Source organism: Microcaecilia unicolor, chromosome 8 (assembly GCF_901765095.1).
Source record: "Microcaecilia unicolor chromosome 8, aMicUni1.1, whole genome shotgun sequence".
Taxonomy (NCBI): domain Eukaryota; kingdom Metazoa; phylum Chordata; class Amphibia; order Gymnophiona; family Siphonopidae; genus Microcaecilia; species Microcaecilia unicolor.
In genome coordinates this window covers 164,773,228-164,795,103 of record NC_044038.1, presented here as the reverse complement: position 1 = coordinate 164,795,103, position 21,876 = coordinate 164,773,228, and the positions used below count along the sequence as shown (strand labels likewise).

At 48.5% G+C, this 21,876-nt stretch overlaps 1 protein-coding gene across 1 annotated transcript; it reads right to left on the bottom strand.

Moving 5' to 3' along the window:
* Positions 1-888: 888 nt before the first annotated feature.
* Positions 889-21,104, bottom strand: LOC115476265. The gene is made up of 2 exons (XM_030212545.1): positions 21,008-21,104; positions 889-2,006 (listed from the first exon to the last, which is right to left on the bottom strand). Exon 2 carries the CDS (start codon positions 2,002-2,004, stop codon positions 1,003-1,005), a length of 1,002 nt encoding a protein of 333 aa, XP_030068405.1. The 5' UTR covers positions 2,005-2,006; positions 21,008-21,104; the 3' UTR covers positions 889-1,002.
* Positions 21,105-21,876: the final 772 nt, after the last annotated feature.

The following is a 21,876-nucleotide window of genomic DNA, read 5'->3' as shown; positions in this document are numbered from 1 at the left end:
AGAATTCTGTGTTGCACAATAGCTTAGAATTCCCCCACGAGTATGCCTTTAGATGTAGGTTTATTTGCTGGTCTTTAAACCATCAAACTAAATGTTCTCCGATGCAAAGATTTCAAGATAACGTGCACATGGAGGTCTACGTATTTCCACTAAAAGTTTCTTGTGCATGTCAGCTGAGGCACTCTGCATCTCGTCAGGCAAGAGTTGTTGTAGTAACCATGTAGGAAGCTTACTTCTTAACGCACCAAAGAAACAACATTTCGGTATGACCTAGATTCTACCCTTTTCTTTGATGCTTTAATGATTTACATTTTTCCTTCATGAGCATTTCTGAAGTTGATTTTTCAAGTTTAAGTTTGGTTTTCTTTCATCAGGTTGCATAATAGGGAGTTACATATACTTTGTAGTTGTACAAATAAGATTAGATTCAGGGGAATCTACTATAATAAAACTCACCCTCAACGTTCTGAGGACACTGACGTCAGTGAAGCCAAGCCCTGACTTCCTTCAAAAAGGTTCGAAGGTTCATGGTGGTGAAGCCACCAAAATCGCACCGGGCCCTGCCCTCGAGGGCGGAGCAATGGCAGAACAATGAAGGGGTTGGCAGGGAGGGAGGCGTGGGGGGTGGGAAATCGCTCCGGGCCCCGCCCTCGAGGGCGGAGCAATGGCAGAACAACGAAGGGGTTGGCAGAGAGGGAGGCAGGGAGGCGGGGGGGGGGGTGGGAAATTGCTCAGGGCCCTGCCCTCATGTCAAACGTCATGACATTGGGGGCGGAGCAATGGAAGAATAACGATGGGGTTGGCCAAGGAGGGAGCGGGGGGTGTTGGCGACGAACACCTTGCTAGCGCCCGTTTCATTTGATCTGAAACGGGCCTCTTTTACTAGTACTATATATTTCTCACAAAATTAGTCTGTTTTCATGAAATTATTTTGCAACATTTGCGTAGATTCTGGCCCATAGTCTGTTCTGAAGATCATTCAGTACTAAAACTGTCTCCCTGTTATATCTCTGCAATAGCAGGAAGAAGACAGGCTTTGGTCTTTGCTTCCTTCCAAGCACTTTTGCACTCTGAGATCCAGTTGTGGAATAAAAGTCTCTTGTCTACCATCCAGTATTCTGAGAACTTTGAATTAAGGAACTCTCCTTTTGAACTATCATTGTGCTTTAAGGTTTTCAGGTCTTCTCTTTCCCAAATGGCTTCTGATTTTAACCAAACATGTTGCCTTCTCTGTGAGCCTTTCTTTACAATAAGTTTTGCTTCAGGTGGATGTGGGCATGCTATATTTTCATTAATAGAGGTTGTCCTGTCTCTTACTGCTCTTGAATCTGTTTCTGAGTGTGCCATTGTTTCAGATGTTTTTATCCTGTTTAGCTCTGGGCAGCTGTTCTCCCTTTCCATTGGTCTTGGGGAGTTCAGCCTTGGAAAGCTGAATACTCTTGATAGATTTTGCTTTCCTACCATTGTTTCTTGAACAGAAAGAACAGGTTCATTCTTCCTTCTCTTTGGACAAAGGCTGAAGTTTTCAAGTTGCTTATTAAACTTCAAGTTGACTTCGTTCATTGAATCCTTGCTGTGAGCTGCTTTCTGGGTTAGTGCATAGAGCTGCTCTAGTGGATCAGCCCTAAAACAGGAGTTTGATTTTGCATGGAAAAGTTCTAGGTTGACATTTTTCATGAGGATAGTGTTTGAGCTATTCTTACATTTCAGGTTAGAGTTCACTTGCAGTGTTTCTGGTAGCCTTGGCAACCGCTGATCATTTTTGATGTTTCTGAACGTTCCCAAACACCAGGCTTTGTTGAAATTGTCAGTGAGAATCGGGAACGTGGGTCTTGCTAGTTGGCAAATAGACTGAAGGTAATCTAAACTGGAGCAATCATCTGAGTTGATATAAAAGTTTCCAGAACACCTGTTCACATTTGTGATGTCTTGCAGAATTTCTTCCTGGGTTTCTGATATAGTTGGGAGGGGGTTTGCAACACTCAGTCTTACTCTCGGTGGCATCACTAAAAGAAGTACACAAAGGAGGAGTCAGTACATTTAGTACATTTTCACCTGATAATAAGTTTTGCTTTACATTCCCATCCTCAATTTTACTTCACCTTCCCAGGGGATTTTAGAGTGCAGGAGTAGCCTAGTGGTTAGTGCACTGGCCTGAGAACCAGTGGAACCGGGTTCAATTCCCACTGTAGGTCCTTGTGACTGGGCAAATCACTTAACCCTCCGTTGCCCCAGGTACAAAATAAGTACTTGTACATAATGTGTAAACTGCTTTGATTGTAGCCACAGAAAGGGGGCATATCAAGTCCTATCCCCTAGATACATTCAGTGGCCAAAGTTTAGAGAGGTCCCCTCCAACACTGAACCATTCAGTGATATTCATGTGCCAAGGGTTGCATTCGTTTAGAGTCATTCTTTCCCCCTTCATCATCCAGCACAAATGCCTTTCTGTTCCTTATTTCTTGGAACTAGAATCTCTTTAAAGGAAAAGCCTATAATCCTCAAATGGACAGTATGAAAAAAAATATTGTTCTATTCATTCTATGTCATTCAATCCATTGACACATAATTGAAAGAGATTTCATAGGAAGTTAAGACATGGATTCTGCTAACTGCTTTTAAGATGGTTGGCACCTCTTGGGAATGAGTACATAGAGAAATATGCTGGCTAGATAAGACAGGTAGTCTACAATAATATTTGTGGAACTAAGCTGCCATCCCCTTCTGGACCAGTGTGAAAGAAGAGCAAAAGAGATCTGAAACTGCTATGGGAGCAGTATAGCTGGAAAGATCAAATGTTATGTTTGTGTGTGCATCTTAAGATCTGTCTAGTCACTGGAGTATATAGTTATAAAGACTGAGGAACAGAAAAGCAAGAATGCTTGTGTTTTACTTGATATGTGCCTGTGTGGGGATAGAGTTCCTTGCTGTGGAACTTTTCTACTCTCAAAGCTTCCATTCTGTTTGCTAAAGACTTAGGGCCTCTTTTACAAAGCCGTGCTACCAATTCTCGGTGTGTCAAACAAGAGGAAGTCCATTCAATTCCTATGGGCTTCCTCTCATTTGTCACGCGGGAATTGCTAGCGCGACTTAATATTCTGCATGGATTCTACTCTGCTTCTAGGATGCGCTGGAAAAGCCAGCTCATTTTCAGTGTTTAGGAAAAGCAATTAGCTGATTTATTTTCTCTGACATACAGAATGAGAGCTTTCAGGCAGTTAAGGACAGCAGAAATTATGTCTAATGTATTTTATCAGTCCATTTTCAACAGAAACTGATACGACAAAATAGCCAAATAACGCAAGAAATCCTAGACAAACATCATTCTTTTTTTTTCCTAATGTACTCTAAATGAGTTATTTTTTATTTAGCAAATCAATGCACCACCCTCAGACTTTCAAAAATTATTTCCTTATAAAATCTAAGTCTCCATATACCCTAAATCCAGCATAAAAGACCTTTGTGTAACACCCTAAGCTTCTCTGTTCACTTACCTGTTTTCTCCGAGGCAGTACTGTGGTTTCTGACCATCAGCTTCTCCCTATGTGCCGGTTGCCTGGTTTCTAATTTAGGATCTGTCTGAAAACAGACTGTGTATGGAGTCAGCTGTTTCCTCTTTTTCTCTCTGTTGCTAAATATAGATGCATGGATTTCTTCCATCTCCCCCCCCCCCCCCCCCACTCCGATTTGATAAATGCCTCGTATTATCAGGTTGGCAGACAATAAATCAATGCAGCACTAAAAATCCAGAGTCTAATGCCCTTTAACAATAGTTCTTCCATTACATTCAGCCCAGACATCCACAGACTAGTGCCTGGGAAGCTGGGGAGAGACTGCAGGCTGTACGTCTCATGTCCAGAACAACAACACTGAATTATTTTATTTCTCCAATTTATTCTTATTACTGTCATTGATATTTTTTCTTTCTCTTTCCTTCTATGACAATAGTTATGTGACTCTTTCATGCCCTCATGGTCTCTTCATTTTTGCTTATTTTATTTTGAGAATAATTATTGCAGCATTTTCCCTTGTTTATCTCTGTATTTCTCTGCTCACCACTTCTACTTTATTCATTGAGAACAGTATTATGGTAATTTTGTTTATGATCAAGAAATAGGTCAATATTCAAAAAGCAGTTATATGTTCAGTGCCATGCTTTTAAAAAATATTCAGTGGCATTCACTGACCCCCTCTGTTTGCTGGGCCGTGCAGCAAAGCCAACATAATGTGGGATACAAATGTCATAAATAAATGAATTCTACATATAGCATTATTAGTGATTTCAGATGTTCGTATAATGCTATAACCCTTATTTTAGAAGCCCTGTTCATGATATACATGTGGAAAAACCATCACATGTACATATTTTATGGCATACACATGTAACACCCAATTTTAGAAATCTGGTTTCTACACATAAATATCTGAACTATGTGTATGTTAGAAGGGGATGCGGTGTGGGCGGTAGCTAGGGTTGGACCACAGCATACACTTGTACTCCATATTTTGTGTATGAAGTTCACATGAATGTCCCAAGAGGTATACCTTGGAATTTACACCTGCTCATTCCCACAAACAGGCAAAGAGAGGTAAGAGCAAATTACGACAAAAGATGCCCTCTTATTCTCATTCCATCATTACCTCCAATGCCAAAGTTACACCCCCCCCCCCCCCCCCCCAAGATTACCTCCAATGCCAAAGTTACACTCCTCCCCCCCCCTCCCCAAGTAGCCTAGTGGTTAATGCAGTGGAGTTGATTCTGGGAAACTGGGTTTGATTCCCACTACAGCTCCTTGTGCCTCTGAGCAGGTCACTTTAACCCTCCATTGCCCCAGGTACAAAATAAGTACCTGTATATAGTATGTAAACCGTTTTGTAACCACAGAAAGGCAGTATATCAAGCCCCATCCTTTTTCCCTTACCACATCCCTTCCAAACCTCCACAAAGAGCTCACCTTCCGTTCCTTGTCATCAGCAGCAGATGAATCCATTAACTGATGGGTTGTATCCGCCTATCAGCAGGTGGAGATAGAGAACACTGAAAGACCATAGTGCCTCTAGGACAGCTAGCTCCAACTGCCTTCAGTATTTCTCTATTTCCCAGCAGGTGTGGACGTAGCTTGATCAGCTCCTGGATTTCAGACTGCCTGGGGTGGCTCTTGTGCTTTGCCAGTTGAGCAGGGGTGTTGTGGCTAGTGGTGCCCACTTTAAAGGCATATAGGTTTGCCTTTTCCTTGTCATCAGCAGCAGATGAATCCATTAACTGATGGGTTATGTCCGCCTACTAACAGGTGGAGATAGAGAACACTGAAAAACCATAGTGCTCTATGGACGGCTAGCTCCATCTGCCTTCAGTATTGCTCTATCTCCCAGCAGGTGTGGACGTAGCTTGATCAGCTCCTGGAAAAATTCTGCCTGGGGTGGCTGCTGTGCTTTTGCCAGTTGAAGCAGGGGTGTTGTGGCTGGTGGTGCCCACTTTGAAGGCATATAGGTTCGCCCTTTCCCTGCCTTACTCATCCCCCTGCCTACCGGAGTACCTCTGTTGCTGCCTGCCTCCAGCTTTCCTCACAGCGTTAAAAAAAAATACGCATTGGTTCTGCGTGGCTATTCTGAGGCTATTTTCCACGTGCAGTTGACCGGAGCTCGTTTGACTCGGTCTTTTGAGGTGAGAGTGGTGCCCAGCTCCTCCAGGTAGGTCCTACGGACGCCGTTCCGATCGGGGTAACTTTTGGTGCGAAGCCGCCATTTTACTTATATAATTCTGTCTGGTTGGACGATGGCTGCTGAAGCAGTTAAACGCTGCTCCCGTTGTGGTAAACGTAGATCAGCAGCAGGGCTTTGTAAGACATGCTCTTTAGATGCTAGAGCTGGTATGAGCATGGCGAGCGTGATTCTTCCCGCTCAATGGAGCTGGCAGCGGGCACCATTTTGGAAGTGCCGCACACCTCGACCCTCGCTGTTGCAGAGGAGTCTGAGTGCAGGGGGACGCCTCGGTTAGAGGCTACCAGAGGAGCTCCCATCAGAGACGGAGGGTCAGGGTGAGTGTTTCTCCCCGGAGTTTGTGCTTTTAATGCATAAAGCTTTCATGCTGAAAAGAGCTCTGCCGCACGTGTCCGACACTGTGCTGCTACCTGGTTTCCCCCCGGGTGTTGATGGCCCAGGGCTGGCTGATTCCCCCGAGCGTTGGAAGGACGCAAAACACAGACAGGTAAATTCCCCGTTGGAGAGTGGCGCACTTCCCTTCCCCCCCCCCCCCCCCCCCCCCCCCGTGGTCGGGTGGTGTGGATTCTGAGGGTCTCTCAGTGTCTCTTGGTCTGAAGAGCCAGAGGAAAGTGCTGGTTTGCCACTGGATCTGGATGATCCCAATGCGGTGAGGATTTTCCACTGCGATGAGCTGCCAGCGCTCATTTCGGACGCCTTGCAGGCCCTCTCGATTGATGATCCTGCCAAGGAAGAGGCCTCCTCTGGTAATCCGAGGATGGCGAGTACTAAGAAGCCTTCTCGAGCCTTTCCTGTGCATGACTCCATCCAAGAGCTTATTTCAGCTCAATGATCTGAACTCGAAGGGCCTTTGAAAGTGGCCAGGGCTATGGGTCAGCTTTACCCTCTAAGTGAGGAGCACTTGGCCCCTTTGGGGATGCCTAAAGTAGATGCCTTGGTCACGGCGGTGACTAAGAGGACCACCCTCCCCGTAGAGGGAGGGGTTGCCCTGGTAGACATACAGGACTGATGGCTTGAATCCGCGTTAAAACGGTCATTTGAAATCTCGGGCCTCGCTTTAAGGGCTTCTATATGCAGTTCCTGTGCTGCCCGGGCCTGCCTTTCTTGGTTACAACAGGCAGTGGAACAGCCGGCGGATGGTGCGGAGTCCCTCGCTGAGGTTGTACCGCGGATGGAGTCGGCCCTGTCATTTTTGGCTGACGTCCTCTATGATCTGGTCAGAGCTTCGGCTAAACCGATGTTAATGGCGGTTGCGGCCAGCCGCCTTCTATGGCTACGGCATTGGACGGCTGACATGGCCTCTAAGCACAGAATGGTGAAGCTTCCCTTTCGGAGCCACCTGTTATTTGGAGAGGATCTGGAGAAGATTGTAAAAGACCTGGGGGACCCTAAGCCCCAGCGCTTGCTCAAGGATAGGCTAAGGCCTTCTTCCAAGGGTTCTGTGTGGCCCTCCTCTTCCAGACCTCGCTTCTGTGAAGCTCACAGGTATCGCCCGGGGCGCTCTGCTGGGGTTTCTCAACGTTGCACGTTTTCATCAGAGGAACTCCTTTCGCTCGGACAAGCGTTCCGCAGCAGCCGGTTCAAGGCCTGGAGTTCAGGGGCGGCCCCCTCAATGATGGGGCACCGGTCCATTCTTCGATTCCTGCAGTAGGAGGATGTCTTTCCCACTTTCTTGAGGAATGGACCAAGATTACCTCCGAACAGTGGATCCTGGACCTGATCAGAGAAGGTTACCAATTGAAATTCAGCACCCCGGTGCGAGGCGTGTTTGTGGAGTCCCAATGCGGTACTGCCGTCAAATGGGCGGTGGTAGAGGAGACCTTACAAGTCTTGTTGCACCTTGGAGCGATGATCCCTGTGCCTCCCGCCGAATGCGGCTGCGGTTGCTACTCCATTTACTTTGTGGTGCCTTGTAAAAGGCGGGTCTTTCCGACCGATCCTTGACTTAGGGTCAGTCAACGAGGCTCTAAGAGTGCGACATTTTCGCATGGAAACCCTGCGCTCCGTTATTGCGGCAGTACCAGGAGAATTTCTCACGTCTCTGGACCTAAAAGACGCTTACTTGCACATTCCTATTTAGCCCCCGCATTAACAGTTTCTACGGTTTGCTGTGTTGGGAAAACATTTCCAGTTTCAGGCCTTGCCTTTTGGCCTCGCCACAGCTCCCCACACCTTTTCCAAGGTTATGGTGGTAGTAGCTGCTTTTCTCAGGCGACAGGGTATCCGGGTTCACCCGTACCTCAACGACTGGCTCATCAGAGCGGATTTGGCAGACGAAAGTCATCTGGCCACAGCCAGCGTGGTCTCAGTACTGTAGTCTCTGGGCTGGGTCGTCAATATACCCAAAGGTCACCTGACCCCCTCTCAATCTCTTGAATATTTTGGGGTCCGGTTCGACACGGCCTCGGGGTTTGTCTTTCTACCCGACCAAAGGCGGTGCAAGCTTCAGAATCAGGTCCATCTGCTCCTGCGGATGCCTCGCTCGCGAGCTTGGGACTTTATCCAGCTGCTGGGGTCGATGACGGCCACTTTGGAGGTAGTGTCATGGGCGAGAGCGCACTTGAGACCTCTGCAGATTGCCCTGCTTCAACGATGGTCTCCAGTGTCCCAGGATTATCATCACAGACTCACGTGGCTCCCTGCAGCCCGGCTCAGTATGGAGTGGTGGCTCTCCGACAGCATGCTGCAGCGAGGAATGCCGCTGGCGCATCCCTCTTGGTGCCTGGTGATAACCGATGCCAGCCTGGTTGGCTGGGGAGCACATTGCAAGGGAAGCTATGCCCAGGGCCTGTGGACACCTGCGGAATTGGGGTGGTCCATCAATCGCAGGGAACTGAGAGCGATATTCCAGGCTCTTCTGGCCTTTCACAAGACTCTGGAGGGGCTGGCTGTCAGAGTTCTGTCAGACAACACGACAGCTGTGGCCTACATAAATCGACAGGGCGGCACTCAGTGCAGAGCACTGGCCGCGGAGGCCTCTCAGATTTGCCACTGGGCGGAGCTACATCTGCAGCTTCTGTCGGCAGCTCACATTGCAGGTCAGAGCAACGTGCAAGCCGATTTTCTAAGCAGGCATCAAATCGACCCAGCAGAGTGGGAACTGGCAGACAAAGTGTTTCTTCAGATCTCTGCCAAATGGGGAACGCCCGTAGCAGATCTAATGGCGTCAAGCACAAATGCCAAAGTCCCGTGCTTTTTCAGCAGACGGAGAGATCCTTGCTCGGTGGGGTTGGATGCCTTGGCTCAACCATGGCCTCCGGGCCTCCTGTATGTGTTCTCTCCTTGGCCCTTGATAGGGCGAGTTCTGCGAATTCGGCTACATCAAGGAGTGGAGATTCTCTTTGCCCCGGATTGGCCTAGGTGGCTGTGGTACGTGGACCTCCGGCGGATGCTGGTGGAGGCCCCTCTTCCTTTGCCTCTGGTACCGAACCTGTTGATGCAGGGTCCGGCGACCGTGGAGGATCCCTGCCGCTTTGGTCTTAAGGCATGGCTCTCAAGAGGGTGCAATTGAGGGACAAAGGGTATTCTAACAAAGTCGCCACTCTTTTGCAGGCCCGCAAGCGGTCCACTTCCGTTGCATATGCTCGGATCTGGTGCCAGTTTGAGGTGTGGTGTGTTTCAAAGGTGATCATACCCACAAGGGCTACAGTCTCGCCGTTACTGGAGTTTTTGCAGGATGGTCTACAAAAAGGCTTGGCCTACAATTCCCTGCGAGTACAAGCGGCAGCATTGGCATGCTTTCGAGGGAAGTTCTCTGGCCTTTCCCTGGCCGCTCATCCGGACGTTGCCTTATTTCTAAGAGGGGCGCTCAGGCTTCGCCCTCCAGTGTGGCTGCCGTGTCCGGCTTGGAACCTGGGCTGGTGTTGAAGGCGCTCCAGTGTTCGCCGTTCGAGCCACTGAGGCGAACGTCAGAGAAGGATGTGATTCTAAAGACAGTCTTTTTGGTGGCCATAACTTCGGCGTGACGTGTGTCTGAGCTCCAGGCTCTGTCCTGTCGAGACCCCTTTCTGCAATTCTCAGAGTCCGGAGTTACGGTGCGTACTGTGCCTTCCTTCCTGCCTAAGGGTGGTTTCAGCGTTTCACCTAAACCAGCCCATTTATCTGCCCTCCTTTACTAGGGAGGAGTTTCCGGAATCTTTTGAGCAGTTACATCTTCTGGATGTTTGCAGGGCTCTATTGCAGTATCTACAAATGTCAAATGACTTCAGGACCTCTGATCACCTTTTTGTCTTGTTGTCAGGTCCTCGAAGAGGGTGTCCGGCGTCTAAGGCCACTATAGCCCGTTGGTTCAAGGAAGTCATTTTTTCTGCGTATCTGCTGTCAGGTCGGTCTCCGCCTGATGCATTTAAAGCGCATTCCATGAGAGCGATTTCCTCCTTGTGGGCCGAAATAGGAGCACTCTCTTCAGGAGATCTGTAGTGCGGCTACTTGGGCTTCTAAGCTCTCCTTTGTCCGGCATTACAGGCTGGATGTTGCAGCGAAGCGGGACGCGCAGTTTGGAGCGCAAGTGCGTGATTGGGGAGTGACAGATTCCCGCCCTAACTAGGGAGTGCTTTTATACATCCCATCAGTTAATGGATTCATCTGCTGCTGATGACAAGGAAGGGAAAATTAGGTTCTTACCTTGGTAATTTTCTTTCCTTTAGTCACAGCAGATGAATCCATGATCCCTCCCTGTCTGTTTATTTGTTCAGTTGTTTCCTGCAGACATGTTCCCTCATTGGGAGAAGTTAGAAAACAGTCTTCAGAATTTCTGTTCTGTTACAGGAGGTTGAGATCGTCCCTCCGTTGTATGGTTATTGCTCCTGTTCTGGGGCATTCGTTCGCTGTGAGGAAAGTTCATGTTGTTCTACTTTAAGGATACACTCTGCTTTGGAAGTTTTGAATACTGAAGGCAGATGGAGCTAGCCGTCCGTAGAGCACTATGGTTCTCTATCTCCACCTGCTGGTAGGCGGACATAACCCATCAGTTAATGGATTCATCTGCTGTGACTAAAGGAAAGAAAATTACCAAGGTAAGAACCTAATTTTCCCTTCCCTGCCTTACCCATTCCCCCCGCCTCCAGGAGTCCCTCTGTTGCTGCCTGCCTCCAGCTTTCCTCACGGTGTTTAAAAAAAAAAAAAAAAAAAGAGCGCGCTTTTACTGCGTGGCTGTTCTGAGGCTTTTTCCAGTGATCCTGGTTCTGTGCAGCTTGACCAGAGCTCGTTGACTCAGTCTTCTGAGGTGAGAGTGGTGCCCAGCTCCTCCGGGGAGGTCCCGTGGATGCCGTTCCGATCGGGGTAAGTTTTGGTGCAAAGCCGCCAATTTATTGCTATATTCCCGTCCTTTGAAAAAACGGGCGATGACTGCTGAAGGAGTTAAGCGCTGCTCCCTTTGTGGTAAATGCAGATCAGCAGCGGGCCTGTGTAAAATGTGCTTCTTAGACGCTCACGCTAGTTTGAGCATGCCGAGCGATGTTTCTTCCCGCTCAATGGAGCCGGCAGCGGGCACCATTTTGGAAGCGCCGCATGCCTCGACCCTCGCGGTTGCGGAGGAGTCTGAATGCAGGGGATCGCCTCGTTTAGAGGCTGCCAGAGGAGCTCCTACATCCGTTTCTCCTAATTCGGAGGCGGAGGGTCAGGGTGAGTTTTTCTCCCCTGAGTTTGTGCTTTTAATGCATAAGGCTTTTATGCTGAAAAGAGCTCTGCCGCAGGTGTCTGACACTGCGTTGCTTCCTGGCTTACCTCTGGGTGTTGATGCCCCGGGGATGACTTCAGAGGTTATTTCCTCCCCCGAGCGTTGGAAACACGCTAAACAGAGACGGGTAAATTTCCCATCTGAAAGTGGTGCATACCCTCCCCCCCCTCCCCCGTGGTCGGGCTGTGGGGAGTCTGAGGGATCTGGCAGACCCTCAGGGACGGATGATCCAGAGGAGGGTGCCTGTTTGCCACTGGATTTGGATGATCGCAATGCGGTCCGGATTTTCCACCACGACGAGCTGCCAGCTCTCATTACTGATGCCTTGCAGGCCCTCTCGATTGATGATCCTGCTGAAGGCAACGCCTCCTCTGTTAATCTTAGGATAGCGAGTACTAAGAAGCCTACTCGGGCCTTTCCTGTGCATGACTCCATCCATGAGCTTATTTCTGCTCAATGGTCTGACCCCGATGGGCCTTTGAAAGTGGCCAGGGCTATGGGTCAGCCTTACCCTCTGCGTGAGGAGTACTTGGCCCCTTTGGAGATGCCTAAAGTGGATGCATTGGTCACGGCGGTGACAAAAAAGACCATTCCTCCCAGTAGAGGGAGGAGTCGCTTTGAAACACATGCACGACCGGCGGCTGGAGTCTGCGTTGAAGCGGTCCTTTGAAATTGCGTGCCTTGCCTTGAGGGCATCTATTTGCAGTTCCTATGCTTCCCGGGCATATCTTTCCTGGCTACAGCAGGTGGTGGAACAGCCCGCTGATGGTGCGGGCCTCCTTTCTGAGGTTGCCCCGCGGATGGAGTCGGCCCTGTCATTTTTGGCTGACGCCCTGTATGATCTGGTCAGAGCTTCGGCTAAACAGATGTCTGTGGTGGTGTCCGCCCGCCGCCTTCTTTGGCTGCGGCATTGGGCAGCTGACATGGCTTCTAAGCAAAGACTGGTGAGGCTACCCTTTTGGGGCCTTCTGTTATTTGGAGAGGAATTGGAGAAGATTGTGAAAGACCTGGGGGAATCTAAACTGTAGAGGTTACCTGAGGATAGGCCGAGGCCTTCTTCCAAAGGTTCTGTGTTTCCCTCCTCTTCCAGACCTCTCTTCCATGAAGCTCGAAGGTATTGCCCGGGGCGCTCTGCTGGGTTTTCTCAATGTGCCTGTTTTCAGCAGAGGAACTCCTTTCGCTCGGACAAACGTTCCGCAGGGGCCGGTTCAATGCCAGGAGTTCAGGGGTGTCCTCCACAATGATGGGACGCCAGTCCACTCCTCCTTGCCTGCAATAGGAGGACGTCTTTCCCTCTTTCTAGAGCATTGGACCAAGATTACCTCAGATCAGTGGGTCCTGGACCTGATCAGAGAAGGTTACCGACTGGAATTCGGTGCCCCGGTGAAAGACGTGTTTGTGGAGTCCCGATGCGGCACTGCCGTAAAATGGGTGGCGGTAGAGAAGACCTTACAAGTCTTGCTGCACCTCGGAGCGGTGATCCCGGTGCCTTCCGCCGAACGTGACTGCGGCCGCTATTCCATTTATTTTGTCTTGCCTCGAAAAGGCATGTCTTTCAGGCCGATCCTCTACTTAAGAAGAGTAAACGAGGCTCTCAGAGTACGACATTTTCGCATGGAAACCCTGCGCTCCATCATTGTGGCTGTAGAGCCAGGAGAGTTTCTCACGTCTCTGGACCTAAAAGAAGCTTATTTGCACATTCCTATCTGGCCTCCACACCAGCGGTGGTCATAGCTGCCTGTCTCAGGTGAGAGGGTATCAGAGTTCACCGAGACTTGTCTTGCCACAGCCAGAGTGGTGGCGGTCCTGCAGGTGCTAGGCTGGGTGGTCAATATACCCAAAAGTCACCTGACCCCCTCTCAGTCCCTCAAGTATTTGGGGGTCCAGTTCGATACAGCATTGGGGTTGGTCTTTCTCCCTGACCAAAGGCGGTGCAAGCTTCAGAATCAGGTCCGTCTGCTCCTACGGATGCCTCGCCTGCGAGCTTGGGACTTTGTCCAGGTGCTAGAGTCGATGACGACCACCTTGGAGTTGGTGCTTTGGGCAAGAGTGCATATGAGGCCTCTGCAGATTGCCCTGCTTCAACAATGGTCTCCGATGTCCCAGGAATATCAACGCAGACTAACGTTGCTCCCTGCGGCCCGGCTAAGTTTGGAGTGGTGGCTCTCCGACAGGATGCTGCTCCAAGGAATGCCTCTGGCGCTTCCTTCCTGGTGCCTGGTGATAACAGATGCCAGCCTGGTTGGCTGGGGAGCGCATTGCCAGGGAAGCTATGCTCAGGGTCTGTGGACACCCGTGAAAGTGGGGTGGTCCATCAATCGCTTGGAACTGAGAGCGATATTCCAGACTCTTATGGCCTTTCAAAAGACTCTGAAGGGACTTGCTGTCCGGATTGTGTCAGACAACACGACAGCGGTGGCATACATAAATCGTCAGGGAAGCACTCAGTGCAGGGCCCTGGCCACGGAGGCCGCTCAGATTTGCCACTGGGCGGAGCTACATCTGCAGCTTCTGTCGGCAGCTCACATAGCAGGTGAGAGCAACGTGCAAGCCGATTTTCTCAGCAGGCATCAGATCGACCCGGCGGAATGGGAACTGGCAGAAGAAGTTTTTCTTCAGATTTGGGGGACACCTGGAATGGATCTAATGGCGTCAAGTGCAAATGCCAAAGTACCTCGCTTTTTCAGCAGAAGGAGAGATCCTCTCTTGGCGGGGTTGGATGCTCTGGCTCAACCCTTATCCTTGGGCCTCCTGTTTTGTGTTTCCTCCTTGGCCCTTGATAGGACGAGTCCTCCTGCGGATTCGACAGCACCAAGGTCTGGAGATACTCATCGCTCCAGATTGGTCAAGGCGTCCACGGTATGCAGATATCCGCCGGATGTTGGTGGACGCGCCGGTGCATTTGCCCATGATGCTGAACCTGTTGGTTTAGGGTCCAGTGACTAAGGATGATCCCTGCTGATTTGTTCTTACGGCCTGGCTTTTGAGAGGGCGCAATTAAGAGACAAGGGCTACTCTAATAAGGTCATCTCCACTCTCTTGCAGGCCCGCGGATCTGGTGCAAGTTTGAGGCGTGGGTGTTTAAAAGGCGATCACACCCACGCGAGCTACAGTCTCAACTGTGCTGGACTTTTTGCAGGAGGGCTTACAAAAAGGCCTGGCTTACAATATCCTGCGGGTGCAAGTGGCAGCATTATCATGCTATCGAGGGAAAGTCGCTGGCTTGTCCCTTGCTGCTCATCCGGACATTGCCAGATTTCTCAGAGGGGTGCTCAGGCTCTGTCCTCCCATCCGGTTGCCCTGTCTGGCCTGGAACCTGGGGCTAGTGTTGAAGGCTCTTCAGTGTTTGCCCTTCAAGCCGCTTAGGCGAACTTCAGAGAAGGATGTGACTCTTAAGACAGTCAGTCTTTTTGGTGGCCATCACATCGGCTAGACGCGTGTCTGAGCTGCAGGCGCTGTCCTGTTAGGACCCTTTTCTGCTATTCTCAGAGTCCGGAGTAACGGTACGTATAGTGCCTTCCTTCCTGCATAAGGTGGTTTCAGCGTTTCCTCTGAACCAGCCCATTTTTCTTCCTTCCTTTTCTAGAGAAGAGTTCCCGGACTCCTTTGGGCAGTTACATCTTCTGGATGTCCCGCAGGGCGCTGTTGCAATATCTACAGATGTCTAATGACTTCAGGACTTCTGATCACCTTTTTGTCTTGTTGTCATGTCCTCGGCATGGAGGTCCAGCGTCAGACCATTATAGCCCGTTGGCTCAAGGAAGTCATTTTTTCTGCGTATCTGCTTTCAGGTCGGTCTCCGCCTGAAGCGTTTAAGGCGCATTCCACAAGAGCCATCTCCTCCTCGTGGGCTGAAACGGGTGCATTCTTTCTTCAAGAGATCTGTAGTGCGGCTACTTGGGCTTCTCAGTTCTCTTTTGTCCGTCATTACAGGCTGGATGTTGCAGTGAAGGAGGACGCTGTTTTTGGAGCTCAAGTATTTTTTAAAATTTGTTTTAATTTTTGTTACATTTGTACCCCGCGCTTTCCCACTCATGGCAGGCTCAATGCGGCTTGCATATTGTATACAGGTACTTATTTGTACCTGGGGCAATGGAGGGTTAAGTGACTTGCCCAGAGTCACAAGGAGCTGCCTGTGCCTGAAGTGGGAATCGAACTCAGTTCCTCAGTTCCCCAGGACCAAAGTATTGGCTCGTGGCATGGCCTGTTCCCACCCTAAGTAGGGATTGGTTTTGTACATCCCATCAGTTAATGGATTCATCTGCTGCTGATGACAAGGAAGGGAAAATTAGGTTCTTACTTCGATAATTTTCTTTCCTTTAATCACAGCAGATGAATCCATGATCCCTCCCTGTCTGACGTTGTTTTTTGTTCAGATCTTTCATGCAGATATTAATCTCATTGGGAGAAGTTGGAAAACAGTTATCAGAATTTCTACATGATGTTCTACTACAGGAGGTTCAGATCGTCCCTCCTTTGATGCTCCTGTTATGGGGCGATTGTTCGCTGTGAGGAAAGTTTTTGTTATTATACCTTTATGGTTCACTCTGCTTTGGAAATCTCAAATACTGAAGACAGTTGGGGCTAGCCGTCCTAGAGGCACTATAGTCTTTCAGTGTTCTCTATCTCCACCTGCTGGTAGGTGGATACAACCCATCAGTTAATGGATTCATCTGCTGTGATTAAAGGAAAGAAAATTACCAAGGTAAGAACCTAATTTTCCCATTCTCCCTCGTCCCTCCAATCAGATACCCCTTCTGAACCTGATATAAACTCTTTCCATGCAACTAAGCCCCTCCCCTTGACTTGAACTCACCCCTACCCCCATCTCCTTGACTACCTTCTGACCCCTTACCCAGCCCTGGGACCTCCTGGAGGTGATCTCTGATGGTTTAGTGAAAGAGACTAGAATGGTTCCCCTCTGCTCCTGCCCAGTCTTGTGATGACCTCAGAATGGCATTGATAACTCCTAGTAGTCTTGCAGTACTACCACTAGGGGTCAGAATTCCTTATGAGAGTGTGGGTAAGGGTTTTGGTAGTATGTTCAGAAAGGATGAATTTTGGTCATATTCTCCTATATAATAAAACCCACCTCCAGTGTTCTGAAGCTGACTGCGTGGACACAAGCCTTGAGGCATTCGTGCTTCTGTTGACGCCTCCCACTTCCGGGTGCATCAGCAGCGAAAATGCCCAATCACACAGCAGCGTTCGGAACGTTGGAGGCGCAGTTTCAGCACTTCGCCATGCCCCCCCCCCCCCCGAGGTTGCCGCCCCTCACCCTACACCCCCCCCCAGGTTGTCAGCGCTCCCCCCCTCCACCCACCCCCCAAGGTCACACCAGCCACTGCTCCACCCTCCACCCCTCCCCCCCCAGGTCACCTCCGCTCCCCCCCTCTGTCCGACATCAGCTCAGCACCGCTTCCCCCTCCGTCCGATACAAAAACAGCAACAAAAAAATTGAACCAGCAAAAACGCTTTTAAAAAGGAAGCAGGGCACCGCAGGCAGCCATCGGCTGTCATCTCTGCAACCGCTCCTCCTCTCACGTCGCTGTGCTCCTCCGGGGTTCTACTCCAGGGGCAGTGACGTGAGAGGTACAAGGAGGAGCAGATGCAGAGCTGACAGCAGATGGCTGCCTGCGGTGCCCCTAGGAAATTACATTCTGAATTCCCTGACAGCCCATGACCGAATGGAACGAAACTGCCAGAAGGAAAAAAAAGCAAGTTCAAAGAATGCCTCACTACTCCAGCCAACCACCGAAGAGGAGGTGTGGACCGACTCTGAAAGGTGGCAGCCGTTGGAAAATGCCGCCGGAGTGGAGAAGGTGCCCCTTCAGCTGTCTGCGTTTGCTCCTGTCAGCCCTCCGATTTCTGCCTTCAGTCTGCAGCTATGAAGGCATGCTATTCCTTTCAGCTGCTTGAAGCCTCTGGTGTCCTGCCTCTTCTGACAGAACTTCCTGCTTACGGGCAGGACGCTACACCACACACATTCACTCTCTCTCTCTCACACAGTCACTCTGCGGCAGGGGTGGGGCATGAGACAACGGAGGGGGAAGGGGTCCTGAGGCCAGAGGAGAGGGGGGAGGGGTCCTGAGACCAGGGGGGGGGAGGGGGACCAGAGAGGGGGGGGCCTGCAACCACAGAGGGGGAGGGGGGTCCTGCGACCACACAGAGGGAGGGGGAGGTATCTCTGGCACACACACAGTGTCTCACTCTCATACACTGTCTACCACACACTCTGTCTCACACTGTATCACATTCACTCTCTATGTGTCACACAGTCACTCGCAAACACTCTCAATCTCATACACTCTCGCTCTCACAGAGAGTCTGTGTATCACACACATACTCTCTCACTATCTGTCTCACACAAACACGCTCTTACACACACTGTATCTGTGTGAAACACACACTCTCTCACACTCACTGTGGCTCACATACGCACTTGCACACACTCTCATTCTTACACACAGACTCTCACAGACACACTCGCACCCACAATCACTCTCTGTCACACACACACATTCACTCTCTCTCTCTCACACAGTCACTCTGCGGCAGGGGTGGGGCCTGAGACAACGGAGGGGTAAGGGGTCCAGAGACCTGAGAGGGGGAGGGGTCCTGAGAGGGGGAGGGGGGGTCCTGAGAGCAGGGGGGGAGGGGGACCGGGGGGGGGGGGGTCCTGCGACCACACAGAGGGAGGGGGTCCTGCGACCACACAGAGGGAGGGGGGAAGGTATCTCTGGCACACACACAGTGTCTCTCTCACTCTCATACACTGTCTACCTCACACTCTGTCTCACACTGTATCACATTCACTCTATGTGTCACACAGTCACTCAAACACTCTCGATCTCATACACTCTCGCTCTCACAGAGTCTGTGTATCGCACACATACTCTCTCACACGCTATCTGTCTCACACAAACACTCACACACACTGTGTCTGAGTGAAACACACTCTCACACTCACTGTGGCTAACACGCACTCGTACACACTCTCATTCTCACACATACACTCTCTCACAGACACACTTGCACCCACACTCACTCTCTCTTTGTCACACACACACACACACATACATTCATTCACTCTCTCTCTCTCTCTCTCACACACAGTCACTCTCACACGCACTCTCTCAAACATACACACTCCGAGGAAAACCTTGCTAGCGCCCGTTTCATTTGAGTCAGAAACGGGCCTTTTTTTACTAGTAGAGAAAGAAAAGGCAGTTTTAACAGTTTGTTGGGTGTGTGAAGAGAAGGAGAGGGAATTGCTGTTAGAGAAGTCTGCTTTGGGAAGGGGGATATATGTGTGATGGGGATTGGATCAGGGGAGGAAAAAGATCATGGCTGCACTACTTGTTTGCTAGTAATGCAGCTGCACTTAATGTGCTATTGGCATCCATGCCCTTTCTCTGCCCATGTGATGCCCACACTCATCCTTACCTGCTTTAAGCAGCTAGTATTTTTTTTTTTTGGGGGGGGGGGGTGGGGTCATGCTGGCTGGCTTTACAGCATGGTAACTTAGAGCAGGTCAACTGTAGAACCACACTAGCTGTTCATAAAACGGATTGTGTGATTTATTTGATTTTATCTAATTCAACACAATGCTGAATGACAAATGGAATTACGTTAAATACTGCTTTTTTAGTGCAGTAATTTGGTACGTTGGGGTATTTGGTAATGAAATGACAGATACCAACAAGTTTCCTCCACTGTAACTGTGCAGAAGGAATGGAGCCTCAGAAGCTTAGCCGAAATTGGGTGACGGAGCCGGTGGGGGGAAGAGGGGTTGGTGGTTGGGAGGCGAAGATAGTGGTGGGCAGACTTATACAGTCTATGCCAGATCCGGTGGTGGGAGGCGGGACTGGTGGTTGGGAGGCGGGGAATAGTGCTGGGCAGACTTATACGGTCTGTGCCAGAGCTGGTGGTGGGAGGCGGGGCTGGTGGTTGGGAGGAGGGGATAGTGCTGGGCAGACTTATACGGTCTGTGCCCTGAAAAAGACAGGTACAAATCAAGGTAAGGTATACACATGAGTTCATCTTGTTGGGCAGACTGGATGGACTGTGCAGGTCTTTTTCTGCAGTCATCTACTATGTTACTATGTTTACTTGCCTGATCGAGTGTAGTATCTCCTTTTAATTACTTTTAACATAAGACATGACAACTCAACTGTGACTTACGTGAAAATGAGGATGGAATTCAAATGAAGGAGTTACGAATATGTTAAAAAAACATTAATGTGTGCTATTAGTAACTAGATGTCCTTGCATACAGTGGGACACTCATTAATGGTGTTAGCACTAGGGATGGGCAGCCCAAACCTTTTCATTTTGTTTCATTCCCTATGTCAGTTGTATTATTGTTTGTTTTGGTTAGTCTTCATATTTGGTATGTGGGCAATGTCATTAAGAGTGGATTCTTTTGAAAGAGCATGCCCTCTTTGCAATTACTGAACAAAAGAGTGCACACTCCTAAATAGCACCTGTGCACTGTTGTGCAGGAGGCAGCATCTGAAGAAGAGAACAAAGGAAGCCTGAAAATGAGGAGGGAATGAGGCGTTAAAACTGGGAAGGAGGAGTAAAGGGGTAGGATAATAGTGAGGAAGAGAGGAGGAGATTCTAAATCAATGAAATGGTGCAAGAAGAGTACCATACTTGCTAAGAGTCTTACCCATATCTCTGACAATAGATTTCCTATGTCCAATACCTCTTTATTTAATACTAGAACAATGTAGATTGAATAAAAGAGACAGTGACATTTTAGGATCATGCCATAACTGAGTTGCGCCTGATGACTAATGTGAGATCTCTTTAAAAGCAGCATAAAGCATTTTTTCAGGAGCTGTTTGTCACGGTTTTTGTATATGTTGTGTTTTCATGTTTCTGATGGTTTTTATTTTTTTGTGTTCATTGTCTTATTATAACTGGTTTTATTTTACAATAATTTTTATTTGATTGTGTATGTTTGCTTTGATTTTTATAATTTTCATAATAAATAAATAAATAAATATAAATTGATATGTACTCTTTATAACCAGAGTTGCTAATTCCTTTCCTTTGCATTTGTATGAAATCAGTTTATATGGTCCATCAGTCTTATGGCATTTTTTTTTTCTCATTCAACCTATTCCTTGTTTGTCCCTCATTTTCTCACCAAAAATCCATACTTACCTCCCTTGTTTCGATATTATTCTGCCAGCTATTTGAATTAAAACTTGGCCTCCAAACTTCTGATCTGCTTCAAAGTTCCTTTCAGATCAAGATGCCAAAATCCACATGTAGAAAGGTGGGTTACTAAAATATCCAGGGTCTCAAACCCAAAGTTTCCCTCTATGTTCAGACAGTGCAGTCTCCTTGCACAATTTGCCAAAACTTTTATTTTAAAAATAACAGATTGTGAAATGTATTTTTATTTCATCGATAGCCTTACTTTGCTGTATCTGTTCCAGCAGGATCGTGACCCAGTGCAATCTGATAAATTTTATATTGAAGTATAGTGGCTTGTCTGTTTTATTATTACTATCATTATTATTATGATTATTATTATTGAAAACCAAACAAAATGCATATTAAAAATAGTAGCATAATTGAAAGACATATTCTTACCTTCAGTTGTTAACAAAAAGCACTCTCTTTCAAATGTCCTCAAACAGTTGTCAAAAATCAATGTAGAACCTTCAAAGGTTCCTAGTCCTGCTTTCTTTTGAAGATGTCTCCGTATGGATCACCGCACTTCTGTTCATATTTATACCTTTCAAGTGGAACTCAGTGAGCCAAGGCGACATTCTTGTGCTTGAGGACCGTAGCCATGTAGGAAAATATATAAGGAGGAAATAAAGCAACAGCACCACCAAGTTAAAGTATGACCTAGTTCTCAGGGGATGTTCAGTTGGCATTTCATCCTTTAAATTTTAATGTGGCATATGGTGTAATATGCAATCAGTATATGAAAATGTTAACCCTGCTCATAGGCACCATTAATCTGTACCAGGAGAGTCAGCAATACTGCAGTTCAGTGACTCTCATGGTAAAATCAAGATGCATTAAAAACTCCTTGATAACTTCCCCCCTTTGGTCTGCTAATTGCTGTGGGGAGTAGGTCATTTCAGGAGATTTTCTGAGGGTTTGGTTTCATTTTGTAAGCTTCTTTTATTTTGGTTTGAGTGTGCACTGTTTACAAGTTGTGCATACTAAAATTGAGGCAAATTAAAAGAACATAAGAGTAGCTATACTGGGTCAAACCAATGGTCCATCTAGCCCAGTATCCTGTTTTCCAAACAGTGGCCAAGCCAGGTCACAAGTACCTGGCAAAAATCCAAATTATGGCAACAGCTCATACAAATCCCAGGGCAAGCAGTTGCTTCCCATGTCTGTCTTAATAGCAGACTATGGACTTTTCCTCCAGGAATTTATCCAAACCTTTTTTTAAACCCAGATATGCTAACTGATGTTACCACCTCCTCCGGCAAAGAGTT